Here is a 20,512-nt window from a genome sequence, read left to right as displayed (position 1 = left end):
GTGCCTGAAACCCGGGAAACATTTAGCTTGTTAAAGTCGTTTCGCTTTGAACATGACAACCGAGGGCAAAGTAATGGCAGAATCGCAGTGCTGAAACTTCAAAGGCTATGGGGCATGGTAACTGGGGGTTCTTTGCGGGAACATCTGTAGCAAGCACCATAGGACAGCTGAGAAGCAGCTCAGTGCTGTCACGTTTGGCAGTGGCTTGGTAAACAGGAGCGTAAACACAGACACTGTTACGTGTTTAAGGTGCAGCCCGACAGCGCAGAACACGCTCAGGTTAAAGTCTCGTTTGTCGGTCACTGAGAGGAAGACACAAAACAGAAAACATTTCCCAGAGATCTGGAGTTTCTCCGAGAATCCGTATGTGGACTCCCAGGGCTTTGCCAAGTGCAGTCCTGGGAGACCGTTTGGCACCCGGCCTCTCATAAATCCACGCCACCCACAGTTCCTGGGGAGCGCTGAGATGAACAGCAAGCTTTTTGTTCCTCTTTAATTTTTAGGCAAAGCCCAAATGCCCGTCACAAAGCCCTGCTCCCCCTCTCCCTCCCCTTATCCTCAACCTAGGGATATCACATTTTGGGGTGCGTCATTTTCTTCTTGGGGCAGTTTAACAAGATGAGCCGATAGGGTGCCCATGCTGCCTCTAGTTACGTAACCCATTGTGCTTCCAGGGCAGCGAGCAGTCTTAGGATTTGCCCCAACAAGCAAGCTCAGAGAACTGCTGAGTAGGTGCAGAAGCTGGCTGTGCTGAGGTGCTGCCTGGGTTGGGTTCTGATGGGGGATCGCTGTTCGCTCTGAACTGCCGTTGGAGTTTCTCTCTGCACATGGCATTGGTATTTCAGTTTGAGCAGCCCGTGAGGGCCCAGCCTCTGCCAAGACTCTGCCCAGGCAGGCTCATTCGGACAAGCTCACGTGGTAAGTGTGTTTGCCCGGCATGTCCGCTGTTGCTTTTCTTTGTGAAAGTTGCGGCCGGAAGGGTGAAAAGGCCACAGGGAAAGTTGTTTCTCTCCTGTTCTGTTCGGCTTGGCGGGTTGTCCTTGGACCTGGGGTGGGGAATTGCAGTATCGAGTTATTGACAGGCAGAGCAGAGGGACCTCGGAGGCTGCTCACCCCTCAGCCCCTCATCCAGGCTCAGGGGGGGCAGGTGACCCCTGCAGGGCCATGAGCAGTGGGTCTGAGTTGGGACCGGGCTTCTGGACTCCGCCACCTTGCTCTTTGAAATTCTCTGCAGCGGCTGACCGCAGTCTCTGAGGCCCCTTCTGGCCTCTCCTACTGATTTTCCTGATCCTGTGTCCTATCCTGGTTTCTTAAAGCTTCACCTGGTGTCTGGGTCAGCAAGGAATTTTTCAGGTGAAGAACAGGGTCAGGCAGGGTGTCTCCCCCGCTCCTTCCCTCTTTTCTGCCCCACTTTTCTTTTTTTCTGCACTAAATGTGCTTGGCCCTGTACCTCCATCCACACCCCGGTGACGGCGAGCTTGCTAATCAGTTCTGCTCTGGCTTGTCTCTTGATGTGGGGCTGACGTTTCTCCTCACTTCCTCCAGGCTGATCAGAGTCTGATGATTGATGACCCATCTGGTTTCTGTCCTGTCTATATGCTGTTACTCACAATCTGCTGGGCCACAAACCAGTGAGTTTCTCAGAGGCATGAGCTCCTCTTGCCCTGTTCTTTTCAGTTTTAGGTTTCAAGACAGATGAGACTCTGGATGGGAGATAAGGGAGATGCTGTGGGGGGTGTGTGTGTGTGTGTATGTGTCTGTGTATTTAAAGTATTTTCAGGCTTGTTCAATAATTCTGTTCAACTAGCATCTGTTCGAGGCCAGCTTTTTGCTGGTGTCCGTAGATGAGCTCTGGCCTCTCCCTCAGAGCCCTGGAGGTGGGCAGAGGTGGAAATGACTCACTGTGACCCCGGACAGGATTGCTGCCACTATGCTTATGGGAACTGTCCTGTCTGGTGTCCTTGTCATCACAGGGCCACCATTTCAGATTTGTTCCTTTTCTGTCACTGATTTAAAGCCATCAGAGTTGATGATTTGTCCTCTGAAAACATGCTCAAATTAAAGTATTATGGACTTCTTTTATGAATTGAATGTAAAATCTTGCTTGTCAGTTCCTGTCTAGAATAAAATTTTTACTGTGTTTTCCATTGAAAATATATGATGTGAATGGTACTTACTTGGCTGGGTGAAACAGAAAAGAATGGACAGTGAAACATCTCTTCTTTCACAGAGAGAGAAAACGTGAATTAGAATCTAGGGAATTACAAGTTTTTTTCAAATTTATCATTGAGAAATGTTCTTTGCTTCTTCTCTCAGTGGAATGGCCCCTATTTAGCAGTTGGTTTGTTTTTGCAAATGCAGTGCAGGAGGAGGGCCTTGTTGTGCTGATTTTAGAGGTAACACTTAATCTTCAGCAAAACACAAGACATTCGCATTTGCCTTTTAAACATGCTGTAAAGGAGATTGGGAGTTACCAGCTGACCTTGCTTCTCCATTTCTCATCCTTAGGTGAGTGGGTAGAATGTTTATCACACAAGGTTTTGACATATGCTGTAAAATTGAGTTAAAATGTATTAGTAAGATTCTTGACATGTGATTGGGAGGTTACAGTTGCAGGTGCCTGCTATATTTTTATCCTCCTAATTGGTTTCGTTCTGAATTTGAAGCAGGTTTTTAATGCACCTAATGTATTGGTGTTAGCCCTTGCCTACTTTAAACCATTTTAGGAAGCTGCCAAATAATAAATTACAAGAAAAGTAAAGAGTAATCTTATTAAAGAATTGATCAGGGGTGCTTTGGTCCCAGCCACAAATAGTATTCCTAAGGGTGTTCTTTTAGATGCCAAGTTTTCATAACGGATTTACATTAATTTGTTTTGCAAGTATTAGAGCAAGTGTCACTTCACACACACTTCGTTCAAGATGCTCTCTAGTGGGACTGGAGCGGCCAGATGTGGGCCTCTGCCGTCAGCACCCTGTTTGTCCCACTCTGCGGAGGTTTGCTGTAGGGGCTTCCCAGGGATTCAGCAAGAGAGGGTGCTGGGTGTGCCTTGCAGCTGGGTTTGGATGTTCTCCCAGCCGCACAGTTCACTGGTGACTCTGGGACTCACGGCCCAGAGAAACTTGACTTTCTTCTCTGACGTCTGATCTTGTGTGAACATTGACAGACTTGAGCAGATCAAGTGAAACTATTATGAACAGAAACTTTGTAACTGTAATTAGACCTGGAACAAATCAAATTTCATAAATCTTGTATTAGGGCTTTCCTGAGAAAACCGACAGGAGATATATATATATATATATATATATATAAAATATTACATATATATATCATACTATAAGGAATTGGCTTACACAATTATGGAGGCTAACAAGTCCCAAGATCTGTAGTTGGCAAGTTGGAGATCCAGGGGAACCAGTGGTGTAATTCCAGTCCAGAGATTAGCAGGCTCGCCATCCTAGGAAGAGACAGTATTTCAGTTTGAGTCCAAAGGTAGGAAAAAGCTGATGTCAGCTGGAGAGCAGTCAGGCAGGAGGAATTCTGTCTTACTCGAGGGAGAGTCAGCCTTTTTGTTCTCTTCAGACCTTCAGTGGATTGGATGAGGCCTGCCCACATCATGGAGGGGAATCTGCTCTACTCAGTCTACCGATTTAAATCTTCATCTCATCCAAAAACGCCCTCACGGAAACACCCAGAGTAATGTTTGGCCAGGTATCTGGGTACCCCATGGCTCAGTCAGGTTGACAGCCATCACAGATCCTAGCAACGGCTGACACTTATTGAGTAGTTGCTCTGTGCTTGGCAGGCTTCCAGGCACTGCTCTGGAAACTCACTTTTTTCTCAGCACGATCCTGCCAAGCAGGTACTGTTACCACCCTCACCTTTAAGGAGGTGCAGAGTGGGGTGGCCTGTCCTCTCATGGAAACCAGGCATCCTTGGGTTTACAATCCAGTAGTGTTGTTTTCTGACCCTATTTAACTTCCTTCATTGTGGATTTTTCTCTTCTCATAATTTCATTTAACTAGGGTTTTAAATGATGAAAGTAACACATGCAAATGGTAAAACTTGGAATTGTACCAAAGCATAGTCAACGTAGGGTAACAATCACTCGTCCATCTGTACAGTTTAACCATTAAAAAAAATCATTCCAGGAAGTTTTTATGCACATAATTCCTTTTCTAGAAATACACAAATGGGACCATACCATATACCCTAATCTGCATTAAAAAAATTAACTACTACTTATGATTGTTTCATTACAGTACATAGAATATTGCCTTATGCTTCGCAATGGCTCTATAGTCACTCGTTTGGCTGTATCGTTATCATCTCCATTTATTTAAACCAGCTGTTCTCAGACATGATTTTTTTTTTATAACAAACATTGTGTAGTTCCTCCTTTATTAATCAGAAATTAATAGGTAACGAATCCCTCTAAACACATCATCTTAGAAGAACCAGTGTAATGCCTTACTGTAATGTAAAGGAGAAACTAAATTAAAATGATGGAGCCTGGATTCTGATTGTAGGTGTGTGGACCTGGCCTCATTAGGGTATGTAGTGAGCAGGCAGGCACTGCCCCTGCAGACAGGGTTGCTGTGCAAGTAGCAGCTATGAGGGCAGGGAGTTCATCATACTCGCCACTCAGTGGCCAAAAAAGAGCCTCTGTTTTTTGTCAGTCCCCTCTTGACGGATGCTTTAAGTTGTTTCCAGTGTTTGCTTTTTAACAGTGCTCCAAGGAACAGCGTTCTTGCGTGTACATCTTTCGGGTCACTTATCCTGCACGTCTGTGGGCTAACAGGAAACGTGCATTTAGGATTTTGCGTGCATCGCAGCACGGCCCTCCAGAGAGCCTGCCCCCATTAAGTGCCCAGCATCCACGTGGGGAAGTGGCAGTCTCTGAGTTTGATCAACCATTTTCATCATGGTTAATCAGATAGTCATAAAAAGTGGTATTTCATCTTATTTTGTTTCTTTTTAATTATGAATGAGTCTCTGCCTCCTTTCTATTTCATTTTCTGCAAACAACCTGTTTTTTGTCTTTGCTCATTTTTCTAGTGGGTTGTTGGCCTTTAAGAGGTATTCTTGAGATATCGTTGTGTGTACAGAGGGTAGGGCGGTGTGCCAGGTTGAGATTCTTTTATATTTCGGAAGAGGAAAAAATGTCTTGAAAATAGTTACACAGATAACGATTTAACTATGACTATGTTTGATATTCACAGAAGTACAGGGTGCTAAGAGATTGTGTAAAGGGGATTTCTGAAGTGGCATTTCTTTCTCTTTTCTTTGGCCACGCCACGTGGCTTGTGGGAGCTTAGTTCCCTGACCAGGGATCCAACCCAGCCCCTTGGCAGTGAAAGTGCAGAGCCCTAACCACTGGACCACCAGGGAATTCCCTGAAGTGGCATTTCTAAGAAGGTTTCTGTGGGATAGTAGTCTTGGCAGAAATCTGAAGGATAAGTAGGAGATAGCAGGAAGCGGGGGAGGGAAAGAGCATTCCAAGCAGTGAAAATAGCATGAGCAAAGGCCCTGTGGTGGGAAGATGCTGTGATAATAGTAGCTGACATTGATAGAGCACTTATTATGTGCTGACACTATCCTAAACACCTTTTGTGTCTAACTTCGTTTAATTCTCATCTGTTAGTTATCTCTCGCTGTGTAACAAACTTCCGCAAACCTTGGCAGCTTGAAACAGCAAACATTTATAGTTTCACATGTTTCTGTGGGTCAGGAATTGAGGAGTAGCTTAGCTAGGTGGCTCTGGCTCAGGGTCCCTCATGATGTTGCAGTCAAGGTGAAAGCTTGCACTGTGGAAAACAGTCTGGTAGTTCCTCAGAAGGTTCAACATACTAGTTACTGTTTGACTTACCAATTCTACTCCTAGTTACGTAAAGAGAAATGAAAACGTAATTCCACACACACAACTTTATGGGAGTGTTCTAAGCAGCATTATTCACAATAACCAAAAAGTAGAAGCAACCCAAATGTCTATCAACTGATGAATGGGTAAACAAAATGTGGCATATTCATACCATGGAGTATATATAGTTCAGGAATAAAAAGGAATGAAGTACTGATACATGCTATGGCATGGATGACCCTTGAAAACAGTGTGCTCGTTGAAAGAAGCCAGACACAAAAGGTCACATGTGAAATGTCTGGAATAGGGAAATCGAATAGAGACAGGGGCCAGCAGGCTTTCTGGTTCCAGAGGGCGCTCTTGGAGAACTTTTGCTTTCAGTTTTCCTTTCTTCTCTCCTTTGCTTCTTTCTTCCTCTCGCCACTGCGTCCCCCTTCTTCTCTCCACCTCTTTCTTTTTCCTCCCACTCCTTTTCTCTCCTCCGTGCTACCTGTTCCCCCATCTCCCTACTCCTTCCCTTCTCTCCTTCCTTTCCCTGTGTTTCCCCTCCCCCACTGCATAAAAAGAAACAGTTTTTAATTTTTTGCCTTGTAAAACAATTTGACAACGGAGGTGGATCTCGGTTGGTGAAGACTTGGTAAGCCTCGCCGTCCCGTTCAGTCAGAACCTCTTAGGTAAAGACAGCAGGTTACAGGGAGTGCTGCGTTAATGTTCTTTGGTGTTTTCCAGCATGTGGGAGAGGTGAGGTTGGCCTGTTGTAAAGCTGGCCCTTTCCCTGTAGTGTCTTAGGTAACAGGCTTCCTGTGATAACGAAGGGCTTTGTAATGCTCATTGGGAAACACGGGGGTTTGTCGTGAAGGTGTGAGCTTGCAGGTGAGGGGATGGAAGGAGGAGGGCCTGTCTCACTCTGCCTGCAGTCCCTGGGCAGGACATCTTCTGAATTCTTGGATGGAGGTAAACGTGCTGGGAGAGGAATGGAGTGAAGAGGAGGCTTGAAGGCTGGAAGTTCTGGGAGTCTTCGGGAGGGAAGTGACCTCTGGGAGAGGAGGAAAGGAGAGAGGACCAGCCCGCCTCCGCTCTGGGCAGCTGGAAGTTACCCTAGTTTCCCGCCCAGGGAGAGGCTGTTTCAGACCCTACCCAGCCCATCGGACTTCCTTCCCTGGCACCCCTGGGCACCGTGCTGGAGGAGGAGATAGGGTGCCGAGCGCGGTGAGCCTGGGGGCCCACGGCATTCTAGGGCTCTCCGTCTGCCCATCATGCTTTGTGATCACCCCTCACCCCCCGGAGCCCAGCTTCAGGGCAGAGTAAGGTGGACCGTTGGTTTTGTGCAGAATTGGGTTTTGTCCTGTGGGTGCCACGAAAGTACCACAGAGGGAGGGAGGGAGGGAGGGAGGGCTGTGGGGTTAAAGCTGCATGGGAAGAGGCGATATGGGGGATCAAGGGGAGGGGGTCTTGAGAACTGTGAGGACTGGGGGTTGTGGGCAGGGAGGGAGATGTGTGGATTTCAGGTTTCAGAGGTCGCTGGCAGAGGGGGAGCATGGGGTCCAGGAGTTGAGCGGTGGGGAGTTGGACGGTGTTTGGCTTGGAGGTGACGTGCTCATCACGTCATGGGGATGATGACTGCAAGCCTGATGCCGCAGGGGGACGGACTGGGCAGTGGACAAGTGAGCACAAGCCAGGGGCAGCGTGAGTCTTGTCGACTTCAAAAATATTCACAGCCTAACGACTGAGAGTTATGTTTTATTTGGTGGGAATTTTTAGGACTTCAAGCCCAGAGGCAGCATGTCAAGTAACCCTGAGAGAACTGCTCCAAGGGGGCAAGTGGGGAGCCAGGTTATATAGAAGTTTTGCAACAAAGGGCAGGTAGCCTGAATGTCAAAAGAGTATCATTGGGGCATGCCTCGTGGCGCAGTGGTTGAGAGTCTGCCTGCCGATGCAGGGGACACGGGTTCGTGCCCCGGTCCGGGAAGATCCCACATGCCGCGGAGCGGCTGGGCCTGTGAGCCATGGCCGCTGAGCCTGCGCGTCCGGAGCCTGTGCTCCGCAACGGGAAAGGCCACAACAGTGAGAGGCCCGCGTACCACACACACACAAAAAAAGAATATCATTATGGGACTTCCCTGATGGTCCAGTGGGTGAGACTCCGCGCTCCCAATGCAGGGAGCCTGGGTTCGACCCCTAGTGGGGGAACTAGAGCTCGCGTGCATTCCGCAACTAAGAGTTCGCATGCCGCGAGGAAGATCCTGCGTGCTGCAAGGAAGACCCTGTGCAGGCAGAATAAATAAATAAATAAAATTTAAAAAAGATAATTGTTAATTAAAAACAAACAGATATCCCAAGTTAAGGAATTTAGCGCTTTTCTATGTATGGGAAGATGAAAGAGTCTGGGCTCACCGAAATCATTCCTTTGATAGGCATCTCAGCTATCTGGGGCCAGTCTCCTGTGTTTTCACATCCTGAGTTTCCTCGGGGCTCACGGTAGGGAGTGGCTGCAGTCTGAAGGCTGCTAGATGGCAGGTATTCTCTTCCTTCCCGAGTTCCCTCAGAGCTCACCAGCTCACTGTCTGGTGATGGCTGCAATCCGTGATGACTGTGACATCCTTTGTTTACTGATATAGCAGGCAGTATTCCATTTTTCAGTCTCAAGCTAGCAAGGACTTTTTAAGGCAGGTGGAAGAAAATGACCTGGTATGGCCAGAGGAGCCAGATATTGCCAACACGAAGCCCAGACCCCCGGAGAGTCAGCTTAGGGCGAGACTCGAATTTTCCTCTTCCAGGAGGTTTTCAGCGCTAAACTGGATTTTGATCTACATGATGGACCGTGCGTGTGGGTCATGTTCTTGGTGGGAGAGAAGGAAGGTCTTGCTTCTTAATGGTTAGAAACATGATGATGAGGCACAGCCGATGGGCATGGGAACCCTGACCTCCCTTCTCTTCTTTTGGTAGGAATTCAGTTCTCACACCCAACCCAACACGTTAGATTTCAGTGTATCTAATAACTATACTAACAACCCAACACGTTAGATTTCAGTGTATCTAATAACTATACTTTTTTTTTCGGTGTTGGAAAAACCTCACAACAGACAACTCAGGTTGTCGTTAACTGTAGGTTTGAACTCCATTGCTCAGTGCTATTTCATTTCTATTTAAGGAGGGGTTTGTGGAGAGTAGAAATGGGAAGGGTCAAGTCTGAGTCTGAGGCAGGCCTGGAAGTACTGTATTCTGGTGTCCTCTCCTCCCTTTGTCTGGGACCTGAGGGAGGGTGTGGGCCTGCCCAGGTGCGGATGCAGCGCCACCTAGTGGGCCAGAGGAGCACTAGCAACTGGAGTGGTAGCCTTAACCTTGAGACCAGACACCTGCAGTGCCCTGGGTGTGCAACTTTTGAAAGGAATTGGAGGACAGAGGAGTTACTTGTCTAAAGAGTATGACAGGTAGGGCCGGCAACTTTAGATGTGTAGAACAAAAGAAATCTGCTCCCATCTCTTCTCCTGCCTTGGTCCATCCCACCTTTATTTTATTTTATTCCCATCTGCTATTTGCTGGAGTTAATTCCAGGAGTTGTTTTTTTAAGGGAGGGTGTTATGAAAGCCAAGAGTGGCCACATCTTCCTTGCTTAGACTACTTGTTAGGAGATCCTGATGGTGATGGAATGTCAGTCCTATGCAGTGAACTTTATCCTCCTAGTTATCGGTGGCCGTACTTTACATGCTTTTAAATTGGGTGTGTGTAGTAGTTAGGTTTTGCTGTAGAAATGCTGGGTAACAAACGACTCTCAGTTTCACAGTGGCTACTGCAACATTTACTCCTTGCTCTTTGTCTTAAGTTTCCATGCCTGAGCTTCAGTTCAGGTCTGCTTCACTTGTCTCATTTGAAGATTTGGGATGACGGGCAGCAGCTGTGTAGGGCCGTGTTCTTCTCCCGGCAGGGGACAGGAGCTCACGGGGACAAATGTAACCACACAGGCACAGTCATAGCCTCTGATTGGACATGCAGTAAGTGACACATTCCATTGGCCCAGGGAAGTTCCATGGCCTAGCTCAAGGTCACTGAGTTGCGAAATGATACTTCATTCAAAGTGAGCCATAGCAAGGGTGGGGAATGAGGGAAGATCAGCCTGGATTTTAGGAGACCCTCAGGTAGCAGTAGTGGTCTTGAATGGCACAGGCATGTAGGTGGTCTTCAGGAAAGCCCCTGAAGTGGAGTCAGTGACCTTTAAGCCCTTTGCCTAGTCTCTTAGCTCTGCTGGGCTAGGAAACTCAGTGGGGGTGGGTAGGGGAAGGACCTGGGCTCCGATGGCCTAGAGTAGGGGCTAGCAGACTTATCCCTAAAGGGCCGGAGAGTAAATATTTTAGGTTTGTCAGTTCTGTGGTCTCTGCTGTTGTAGCTGACAGCGGCCACAGACAATACCTAAAGGAATGGGCGTAGCTCTTTTCCAATGCAATTTTTATTTATAAAAACAGGCAGGGGGCCGAATTTTACTGTGGACTGTAGTTGGTGGACTGCTTGGTCTAGACCTTCAAGCCCTGATCTGTATCAGGACTTCAACTTAACAATAAGAGAGAAATATCCCTTTTTAGCTGAGAAGCCAAAAATAAAAATTCAAAGGGCTCCTGTTGGGTCCAGTAATAGCCCATTCCCCTCAGCATTGTTAAGCCGTGAACAGTTGTTCCATTATCATTGGAGTCTCCAGGCAGCCAGAGTTTATTGTTTCTAAGCATGAAATCTCATTTTGCTTGACCCATTTTCAGTAGAAATGGCAGTGAAGGGTATTAGAAATTCCTTGGGCTTTCCTAGGATGATAGGGAAGGTGATTTAACCTTTTGGATGGATTCAGATACGTCTTTCATGAACAGTGTTTGGCAGGAGATTTGGAGACATGCCCAAGGGTGGTAGGTGTGCCCAGAGACCTTTTTTCACATTCCTTGTGGGGTTACATTTTTGGTGTGTGAGTAACCACTTCATTGAGATAGAATTCACCCATTTACAGTGTATAATTTGATGGTTTTTAGTATGTTCACAGGGTTGTGCAATCATCGCCACAGTTAATTTTGGAACATTTTCATCACCCCAAAAAGACACCCCAGGCCCTTTAGCTGTCACTCACCAATACACTCACATGTCTCCCAGTGTGGCTGCATTTTTTTTTTTTTTTTTGCGGTACGCGGGCCTCTCACTGTTGTGGCCTCTTCCGTTGCGGAGCACAGGCTCCGGACGTGCAGGTTCAGCGGCCACGGCTCACGGGCCCAGCCGCTCCGCGACATGTGGGATCTTCCCGGACCGGGGCACGAACCCGTGTCCCCTGCATCGGCAGGTGGACTCTCAACCACTGCGCCACCAGGGAAGCCCTGCATTTTTAATAAGCTTTCAGAGAGTCGCTTTTTGGTTTCTGCTGTCCTTGCTTTTCTTGGCTCATCCCTGGCGTTGGGGAGTTGAGCAAGGAATCTTGAGTGGTCATCCATGCTATTCAAGTGCGCACCTCAGAGGATCTTTAACTGCTCCTGACACTTGTGTATCATACATACATCACCTGATGAGATAACTTTAATTTTTTTCCTTTATTTGTTTATATTTAACAAAGGCTTATATTTCTTCATGTGTATTCTTCTTTGTAGGAGGTTATCCTTTGTAATTTTCTATATTTTGAGTTTACATTTGTGTTGGTTTGAAACCTGGTTCAAGTAACGTGGAATCGTTTCATGCCCAGGTTTTATTGTTTCATCTGTTTTAACTGTTTATTATCAGGCTGTAGTGATCTGTTTTTGGATGAGTTTGAAATCTTTTAATATCCAGATGATCTCATGTGATGTTCTGAAAAAGTAACCATTGTTCATTTATAAACAGAATTTCCTGTTCCGGAAGTTAGTTTAGATTAACAATAAGACAGTTGACTGCATTGAATGGTAGAGGCACAGCAGGAATTTCGGGTTCACAAAATTTTGTTCTATTAATAAAATAAAGTTTCTGTGATTTGGCACATAAGTCTTTATCTCAAAGTTTATCCCTTATGCTAACTGACTTCCTTTGTTCCTTGGTAAGGGCTGACTTTGGGGAGGAGAGGATGGACAGAAGGATTGGGCCCTGAACTCTGGTAGCTGCTCAGGCTGCCTTGAAGGTCTTTGAGAGTCTAACTGTAAATATTGGGTGTAAATGTTTTTGGAAACCAGAAAGCAAAGGTTAAGTGTAAAGAGTTAATAATTTGAAAACAGGAAATTGGATCTGAACCCCCAGATTAGAGCAACACAACCTAAGAGGGGGGAGGAAAATTAGTGAGATGAAGTATAAGCAAGTTATCCTATTTTTGCTACAGCTAATGAGAGAAATACAGATTTACCTTCTAGTAATTTAAAGGTAACTACCTGTATCAGCAAGGCTTAAGCTTAGCTGCATAGAACAGTGCCTTCACCTGATAGGATTTATTTTTCTTTCATGTAAAAGAAGTTCAGAGGGAGGCTCTGCAGTGCTGGTGTGGCCCTCCTGTCCTCAAAGGCCTGGGCTCCTCCTGTCCTTCATTTCCACCATACTCATGGTTTCTATCCTTAAGGTCACCTCATGGTCTTAGAAGGCTGCTGAAGCTCCAGCTATTATGTCCAAGTTCCAGGCTGTAGGAAGGCAGCCTTTGGGAAAGCCTCACCATTCCATTGCTTAAATCTCAATGGCCAGAACTTAACGCTCTTGGTCATACCTTGCTAGGAGGGAGGCTGAGAAATGTAGACTTCCCAGGTCTTTGATACTAAGGAAAGTAGGAGAGGATGGGTGGTTGGGAAGCCACTAGCAGTGTCTACCATGCCTCTTTGGTGTGATATCATAAGGTGTCATATCTTAAAGATAGTGTGAACCTTCCAAATCAGTGTTTCCTTGTCTTTCACAACATGACCCCCATAAGAAAATGATGATGTTTGCATAGCTCTAAGGGTAAATGGTGGGCTTCCCTGGTGGCGCAGTGGTTGAGAGTCCACCTGCCGATGCAGGGGACATGGGTTCGTGCCCCGGTCCGGGAAGATCCCACACGCCGCGGAGTGGCTGGGCCCGTGAGCCATTGCCGCGGAGCCTATGCGTCCGGAGCCTGTGCTCCGCAACGGGAGAGGCCACAGCAGTGAGAGGCCCGCGTACCGCAAAACAAACAAAAAGGTAAATGGTGATGGTAACTCATAGCTGGAGGCCACCCTGCCTAGTGCCTGCCACCCTCCATTCCCAGCACTTGGAGGAAACTCAGCCCTAAATCACTAGGGAAAAGAAAAAAGAATCTGGTGACACATATTCTATAAAACAAAAGACAGGTAACTAACAGAACCTCGAGAGTAGAACCACCAGGAGGCAGGACAAAAGTAAGATCAGTCACGTCTGACATTTGAAGACAAAGTCTCTGAATGGGTCAAAAGTAAAGCTTTAGCGATGTGCTATGTTTTAGGAAGTCTCAAAGCAAAGTACTCAAGAGAGTGGAAGTTGGGAGGAGGAGGAGAATTTAGAGAAAAGAGAGTTACGCGGAGGAATTATTTAATCAGTGCCACCAGAGGGCCAGAGGCAGCGTGGGTGGTGGCTGTGGCCAATGGGTCCAGACTCTGTGTGAGAAAGCCAGGTCTAGTACTTATCGCGTGATGTGGGTCCAGTTACTTAACCTCTGTGCCTTAGTTTCCCCTTCTGTAAAGTGGGGATGATAATAGTCTCCACTCTTAGGGCTGTTGGGAAGTTTAAATGAGTCAGTGGAGATAAATGCTTGGAGATGGTAGCATCCATAAACATTTGCCATTATTATTGCTGTTGTTCGTTATCATTATAAGAAGTACAGCTGGATCCCTATATAACTCCTTCAAACCCAATAAAATCCAGGTGATTCAAGGATAGAATGTTAAGAAGGAAGCCATAGAAGTGCTAGAAGTAAATATTGCTGGATATTTTAGTAATCTTGAGATAGGGAAGGCCATCCAGGGGCTAGGATTACAAAGGAAATGATCAAGGGGAGATTAAGAGGTACAAACTTGCAGTTGCAAAACAAATGATTTACGGTATGAAATGTACAGTGTGGGGAGTATAGTCAGTAGTTTTGTAGTCTCTTTGGTTGGTGACAGACTGTGACTAGACCTATCCTAGTGATCATTTTGAAATATATAGAAATATTGAATTACTATGTTGTGTGTAACAGGAACTAACATAGTGTTGTAGGTCAGTTGTACTTCAGAAACAAACAAGCAAAAACTCATAGAAACAGAGATCACATTTGTGGTTACCAAAGGGGGGATGGGTGCTTCGGGGGAGGGAGCGCTGGATGAAGGCTGTCAAAAGGTACAAACTTCCAGTTATAAGATAAATAAGTACTAGGGGTGTAATGTACAACGTGATAAATATAATTAACTCTGTTGTTATATATGGAAGTTGTTGAGAGTAAATCCTAAGAGTTTTCATCACACGGAAACAATTTTTTCTCTCTTTAATTTTGTATCTATATGAGGTGATGAATGTTGCCTAAACTTATTGTGATAATCATTTCATGATGTGTGTAAGTCAAATCAGTATGCTGTCCACCTTAAACTTAATACAGTTCTGTAAGTCAATTATATCTCAGTAAAACTGGTGGAAAAAAATTTGACTGCACAAAAATTAAACTTTATACAGGCATTCTTGCTGTAGCACAATATATTTGCTTCTGAAAAACTTTGTGTTCTACAAAATGGGACACTAAAAATAACAGGAGTTATGTGACTTTGTAACCAGAACCAACAAAAACCGTACATTGGGAGATAACATGAGTAGAGTGGTCATCTTTTATTTATTTTTAAAAAATAATGGTAAAACATACATAACATAAAGTTTACCATTTTAGCCTTTCTTTTTTTGGCTGTGTTGGGTCTTTTGCTGCGCGCAGGCTTTCTCTAGTTGAGGCGAGCGGGGGCTACTCTTCACTGCGGTGCGCGGGCTTCTCATTGCGGTGGCTTTCTCGTTGTGAAGCACGGGCCCTAGGCGCACGGGCTTCAGTAGTTGTGGCTCGCGGGCTCTAGAGCGCAGGCTCAGTAGCTGTGGCGCACGGGCTTAGCTGCTCAGAGGCATGCGGGATCTTCCCGGACCAGGGCTCGAACCCAGGTCCCTTACATTGGCAGGTGGATTCTTAACCACTGCACCACCAGGGAAGCCCGATTTTAGCCATTTTTAAGTGTACACTTCACCTTGTTGTGCACACATCACCTCTGTAAATCTCCAGAACGTCATCATCTTCCCCAGATGCAACTGCACCCATTAAACACAGATTCCTCTTCCCCGCTCCTCCAGCCCCTGGCAGCCACCTTTCTGCGTTCCGTCTCTGAATTTGATTCCTCTAACGGCCCCCACAGGAGGATTCAGAGTGTCTGTCCTTTTGTGACTGGCTTGTTTCACTTGGTGTAACGTCCTCAAGGTCCATCCATATCGTAGCTTATGTCAGAATTTCCTTCCTTTGTAAGGCTGAATAATATTCCATTGTACATATCTAACACATTTTGTTATCTGTTCACCCACTAAAGGACCCTTGGGTTGCTTCTACCTTCTGGCTATTGTGATAATGCTACTATGAACCCGGTGTACAAATATCTGGTCACGTCCCTGCTTTTACTTCTTTTGGGTATATACCTGGAAGCGGAATTGCTGGATCATAGGGTAATTCTGTTTAACTTTTCAAGGAACCTGGTTGTGCATGTTTTTAACTTTATCAGGTATGTACTATAAACACACTTACGTATTTTGCCCTTCAGATGTTCTGGATTCCGCTCTCATTTTTAATCCCATATGGGAGATTACTTGTTTGAGGGTCATGGCAGAATTTTGGTTCTCCAAACATGCTGTCAAACCGTTTACTGCAAGTGTCGTTCCAATTTCCACCAGCTCCATCTGGCTAAACACTAATTCAGCTGTGAGCACATTAATTACAATCACACTGACACTGGCTATTTTCATGTAAATATTTTCGCCTGGTAATTTAATAATTATAAGATATATAATACGTACGCTTTTAAGAGAAATTATCAAGAAAACTGGAAAACCAAAGTATTTTTTTCTATTTATTTCCTAGTAAAACAAATTCAAATGAATATTAATCCACCCCACCCCACCCCATTTTTTGAGCATTTTCCTGCAGGTTTAACTCAAAATTAACACATTAATTTTTCCTTTTAAAATAAAATTTCTGTGCAGTTCTAGCTTTATGTCTTAGTGTTAGAATCAATCTATCTTGTAATGTGGTATCGTCTGCTTTTGTAGATTTCTGTGCCAAGCCCCTTGGAGTCACTATTTCTGCAAAACACTGCAATCAGTTTGACATCCGGGGGCCTCCATAGCAGGGTTCTTCTGACTTTGCTTTGTCCTGCCTCTTCCTGCCCTCTGGTTGCACAACATGCTGGTGAATCTGAGTGGACGGGGCCACGTTCAGTTGCACGAGGCGGCACTTCAGCCTTGTGTTGGAGACCCTGCTCGTGAAGGCAGCCGCTGGGCGGCTCGGCCATCTCCGTTTGTGCTGCTGTCATGGGGAGCTGGTGTCGTGTGTGATCAAGCCACTGCTCAGAACCTGACACCCCATCTGTGTGGAACTGAACCGGGGTCATTGTTTATCCTTTTTCTTAGAAAGAGTCACTTCGGGTGGCAGGTAAGGCCACGGCCCTTCCAGCGTCAGGTTTTGTTTCTCCCTCTGAATCCTGATTACCTTGGCCTCTCTGCTTCCATGCGAATGTCTCTGGAGACAGTGGTTACTGCTCACAGCGAGGCATCAAGGAAGAGAAGGGAAATCTTGTCCCCGTCATGTCCTTGTGGGGCTGGAATGTGAGCAGGAGGTAGTGTGTCAGGAGGTGAACTCAGGATGGTGGGGACAGGAAGGCATCGGGAGACCCGGTGTCCAGTGCCAACACTGCTCAGCCACGAGACCTCGCCCAGGTCCCCGCACCTCTGGCAGGGCCTCAGTGTCCCCTTCTGTAAGTGGCAGGGCTGGGAGAGGCTGGCTTGGGTGTGAGCTCACGCCAGCCCTGGGGAGGGGTCTGAGAAGTCTCGGGTGGAAGTGGGGAGAGTGCAGGTGCGTGGGAGGGACACGCGAGGGGACCACGTTGCCCTTTTAGACCGTTTGAACGTTGAGCCACAGGCCTTATTTATCAGTTTTTTTTAAAGAAAGCAAATTTAGTTAATGGAAATCACAAGGGGCTGTCAACGCTCAAATGTTGATGGGCGAGATCCCCCTGGAGAACTTGACGTAAAAGCCAGCTCCTGGATCCCACCCTCATAGATCCTGGCACAGAAGGTCTGCGGTAGAACCGAAGGAGCATATAAAGAGCCCATTACAGAAGTGCTGTCTGCCCCGGGGCACCATCACCCCAGGCTCAGTTCTCGGGAGGGTCCCCCAGTTCTGCTGAAATGCCCACAAACGAGTGAAGGGAGGAGAAATGCTTTCTTGCAGGTTCCTTCCCTAGGTGATCCTCTCAAGGGGCCGCAGAGAGTAGCAGCGAGTCGTGTGTGGATTAGAGTTGGGGGGATGGTGTTGGGGGGCAGGGGTGCGTGTGCAGTGGGCTCAGTCACTTCCTAGTGGAATGACTTGGGCTCCTCGTGTAACCTTTGGGACCATGGTTTCCTGGTTTGTAAATGTGTTCCTGCCCTTCACCCTGCTCTGCCTGCTGGTTTGTGAGAGGAAGTGAAATGCAGGAATAGATACAAGTGGTTTGTATCGTTCAGCAAAATGTTTATTGAGCATTTTACTGGTTACCAGGCAAGGTGCTGGGTAAACAGTGGAGAATGTCAGCCTGCGGGGTGGTCCTGCCGCTTCCTGAGGCTCCTGGTGCGGGGGGCCATGCAGCGGACCGTGCCTCGGTCTCACGTCTGTTACTGGCTGCTGTGTGACGTTCAGCCACCTCCTCAGCCTCTCTGAGTGCAGCCCTCTTCTATTAAATGACGTGGTTGAGCCAGTGATTTCTAGTTCTAAAGGTCCCTTTGTAGTTGGTGAAATCACAACTTTTGTGGTATTCTAGAGAATAATTACTAACACTGAGTTCCCCGACGAAGCTTAGGTGAGGCTCTTAACTATGTGACCCTATGATAGAGAAGAATTTTCCAGAAGGACGTCTGGCAGATACCAGTTGCAAAGTATCAGGTGTGTCCCTGGCACCAGTATGGCCTGTGTGTGAGTCTCTGAGCCCATGCCCTTTAATCCTAGTAACTCCAGAAAAAGGCGTTGTTTCCAAGTCTGTACAGAATGATTTGCAGGCGGCTGAGTAGGTGAGCTGCCTCGTCTTGTGAAGACTTTAAAACATGGCTATGGGTTTGCAGTCACTGCCAAGGTTAATGGGTAATGACAGGGGCTTAGGACCCTAGCCAGAACTTCTTCAAGCGCGGGCTGGGGTCACGTTCTTTGCTTGTCACCTTTAGTGCAGTCTGGAACCTTCTCCCAAGGCCCAGAGTTAGACACCAGGATGGGAAACCCCGGCGTGCAAACCGGAGGCACATGTGTTTAATTTGACCTCAGGTATTTACAGAATTCCCAACTAGCGTCCAACATTTAAAAATCAGGGAATCTTATGTAGAAATACAGATCCCCACCTTCTCAGAAGAAATCGGCATATCCAGGTGCTATGGGCCCCCCTCGGTGGAGGTGGGGTGTGCTGGGAGTGGCGGCCACCCCCAGACACAGCCTGGTGGCTCAGAGACACTTTGGGTAGAAAAAGAGCTTTTCTGCAACCTGATGCCTTTGTTCTACAGATGGAGAGACAAAGTCCCAGATAAACCAAGACGTGACTTGCGGGTGACATGGCGAAGTTGGGGGCAGGGCCAGGGCTGGGAGCCCATTCTCCGAACTCCTGGAGCCGCTCTTGCTGCATCCAGGGCCTCAGGCACTTGCCAGCAGGTGGCAGTCGTGGTGCTGGCTGGCCTGCCTCAGGGTCTGGCTTTCCTCCTTCCTCCTTTCCTGTGCCCTTCTGTTCCTCTCTTACTTTGATTTTGCCAGATTTTCTCTGGCCAAGCTTTTCCCCTTTGTCCAGCACTGCACTCTCTCCCTCCTTTTATCCTCGCCTCTCCCCCTGCTGTTTTTCCTAGGATCTCCGGAGCCTGGGGGAGTGTTCAGGATACTGTCCTCCTCTCCCTTGCAGCTCTCTGTTCTCCTGGGCCCAGCGCCCTCAGCTCCTGTGTACAGGCAGAAGGCCCAGAAACCCCAGTGGAGCTACCCCCCCGCCCATCTGGAGGTGGCCACCACTCAGAGCCTATAACTGTGTGGTCCTAGATATGCTGGCTTTTTCCAACAGGCTAGGGATCTGTATTTCTGCATGAGATTCTCTGATTTTTAAACGTTGGACACTAATTTAGAGCTGCAGTCTCTGCTGTAAAGTGTATGCATCATCTGGGGCGCCTGGCACGTTTCATGAACCTGGCGTGTCACCTTTGCATCAGTGCAAATGCTTAGATGGAGGGGTCCCCTTCAAGCCCCGTCTGGGGGTTATGGATCTAGCCCAAGTCAGGTGGAGAGTGGACATAGCTGGACCTACAGCCCCAGACCCTAAGGGCCCTCTCCCACCTCCCACAGCCCTCAGTGAAGCCGCCATCCTTGGACAGGAGGACCCGCTTCAAACCTTACACCTTGGAGAAAGCTAGGAAGGGTTATAGCTCTGAAGAGGTGAAAAGAGGTCTTACATTCTGCTCCCAGGGCGGTGCTATAAGAATGCTGGACATTGGGTTGGATTTGCGTTTGCTGAGTGGTTGAGGCGACATTCACTTCCCCGTGGGGACTTTCCTCTGTGCTGGACGGAGATACTGAGCGAGACTTGAAAAGACATGGACACTAGATGGCTCCACCTCCCCCATGCTAAAGGCTGGGTGTTTGTCCGACTAGGCTTGCCACCCGTTGCTGATTCTTCCTCCCTTTTTCCCATCATTCATCCAGCGCTTACGGAGCACTTCCTGTTGCCCAGCGTGATGCTGAGGGCTGGGTTAGATGTTAAGGGGTAATTCAGAGCTCCTCCCCAGGGACTCTCTGTTAGAAAACGCATGTCACATTGTAGTGAAATAATCTCTGTACTAAACACATAGCCAGAGGGGAGAGGTCAAGGGAAGCTTGAAATATGGGGTGAATGTGAGTGATATTTTGCGATGGAGTTTGCTGGCAGGGAAGGGCATTCCAGACAGCGAGAACAGCTGGTGTCCAAACCAAGGTCTGTGCAAAAATGTGTTTGGAGGATGGCAAAAAGTTGGTGTGGCTTCACTGAAGGGATACTTGAGAAGTGGCTTTAATAAGGTAGACGTGTATTTCTTTCTCTCTTAAAAGTCCAAGTGGTAGATGGCCCAGGAGTGCTGCCCCTGCCTGCTTGTCCGAGGCACCCAGGTTTGCTCTGGTAACCCCCTAGGTGCTGCCTTTACTTAGACAGTTGAAGGCGGCTCCTCCAGCACCACCCCATCTCTGCATTTCGACAGTTGGATAGGGTCTGACTCGGAAGTTCTGTTTACATCCTGTTAACCAGGCAGATGGACTGACCTTACTGCAAGGAAAGGTGGAAAATGTAGTTTTTAGCTGCGTGGCCACGTGCCCAGCCACACCTTCGGGGTGACTTTACCGAAAGAAAGAAGCAGAAATTGGATATCGGGAAGCAGTCAGTAGACTTTGTCTTGGGAAAGTGCGGGCTGAATCATGAAGCACTTTATAGGGAGCTGGGAGGTTTTTAAAGCAGG

The 20,512-nt window shown here is 47.3% G+C and overlaps 1 protein-coding gene across 8 annotated transcripts in view; it reads left to right on the top strand.

Moving 5' to 3' along the window:
• Nucleotides 1–672: 672 nt before the first annotated feature.
• Nucleotides 673–20,512, top strand: part of TRAK1 (trafficking kinesin protein 1) — a 101,299-nt gene continuing 81,459 nt past the window's right edge. For 3 of the 8 annotated variants that reach the window (XR_009520861.1, XM_060022280.1, XM_060022282.1), the window contains exon 1: nucleotides 678–918. Coding sequence is in view for 7 of the 8 variants with exons in the window: in XM_060022280.1 (XP_059878263.1) it covers nucleotides 828–918 (91 nt within the window). In the remaining variant the exon portion in view is untranslated. Of the gene's footprint in view, nucleotides 919–20,512 lie in introns of all 8 variants that reach the window. The other 5 variants (XM_060022281.1, XM_060022283.1, XM_060022277.1 and 2 more) reach the window with 4 other exon arrangements.

This window comes from Delphinus delphis, chromosome 10, assembly GCF_949987515.2.
Source record: "Delphinus delphis chromosome 10, mDelDel1.2, whole genome shotgun sequence".
Taxonomy (NCBI): Eukaryota; Metazoa; Chordata; class Mammalia; order Artiodactyla; family Delphinidae; genus Delphinus; species Delphinus delphis.
The sequence above is the reverse complement of the archived record's forward strand: the minus strand, read 5'-3'. Positions and strand labels throughout refer to the sequence as shown.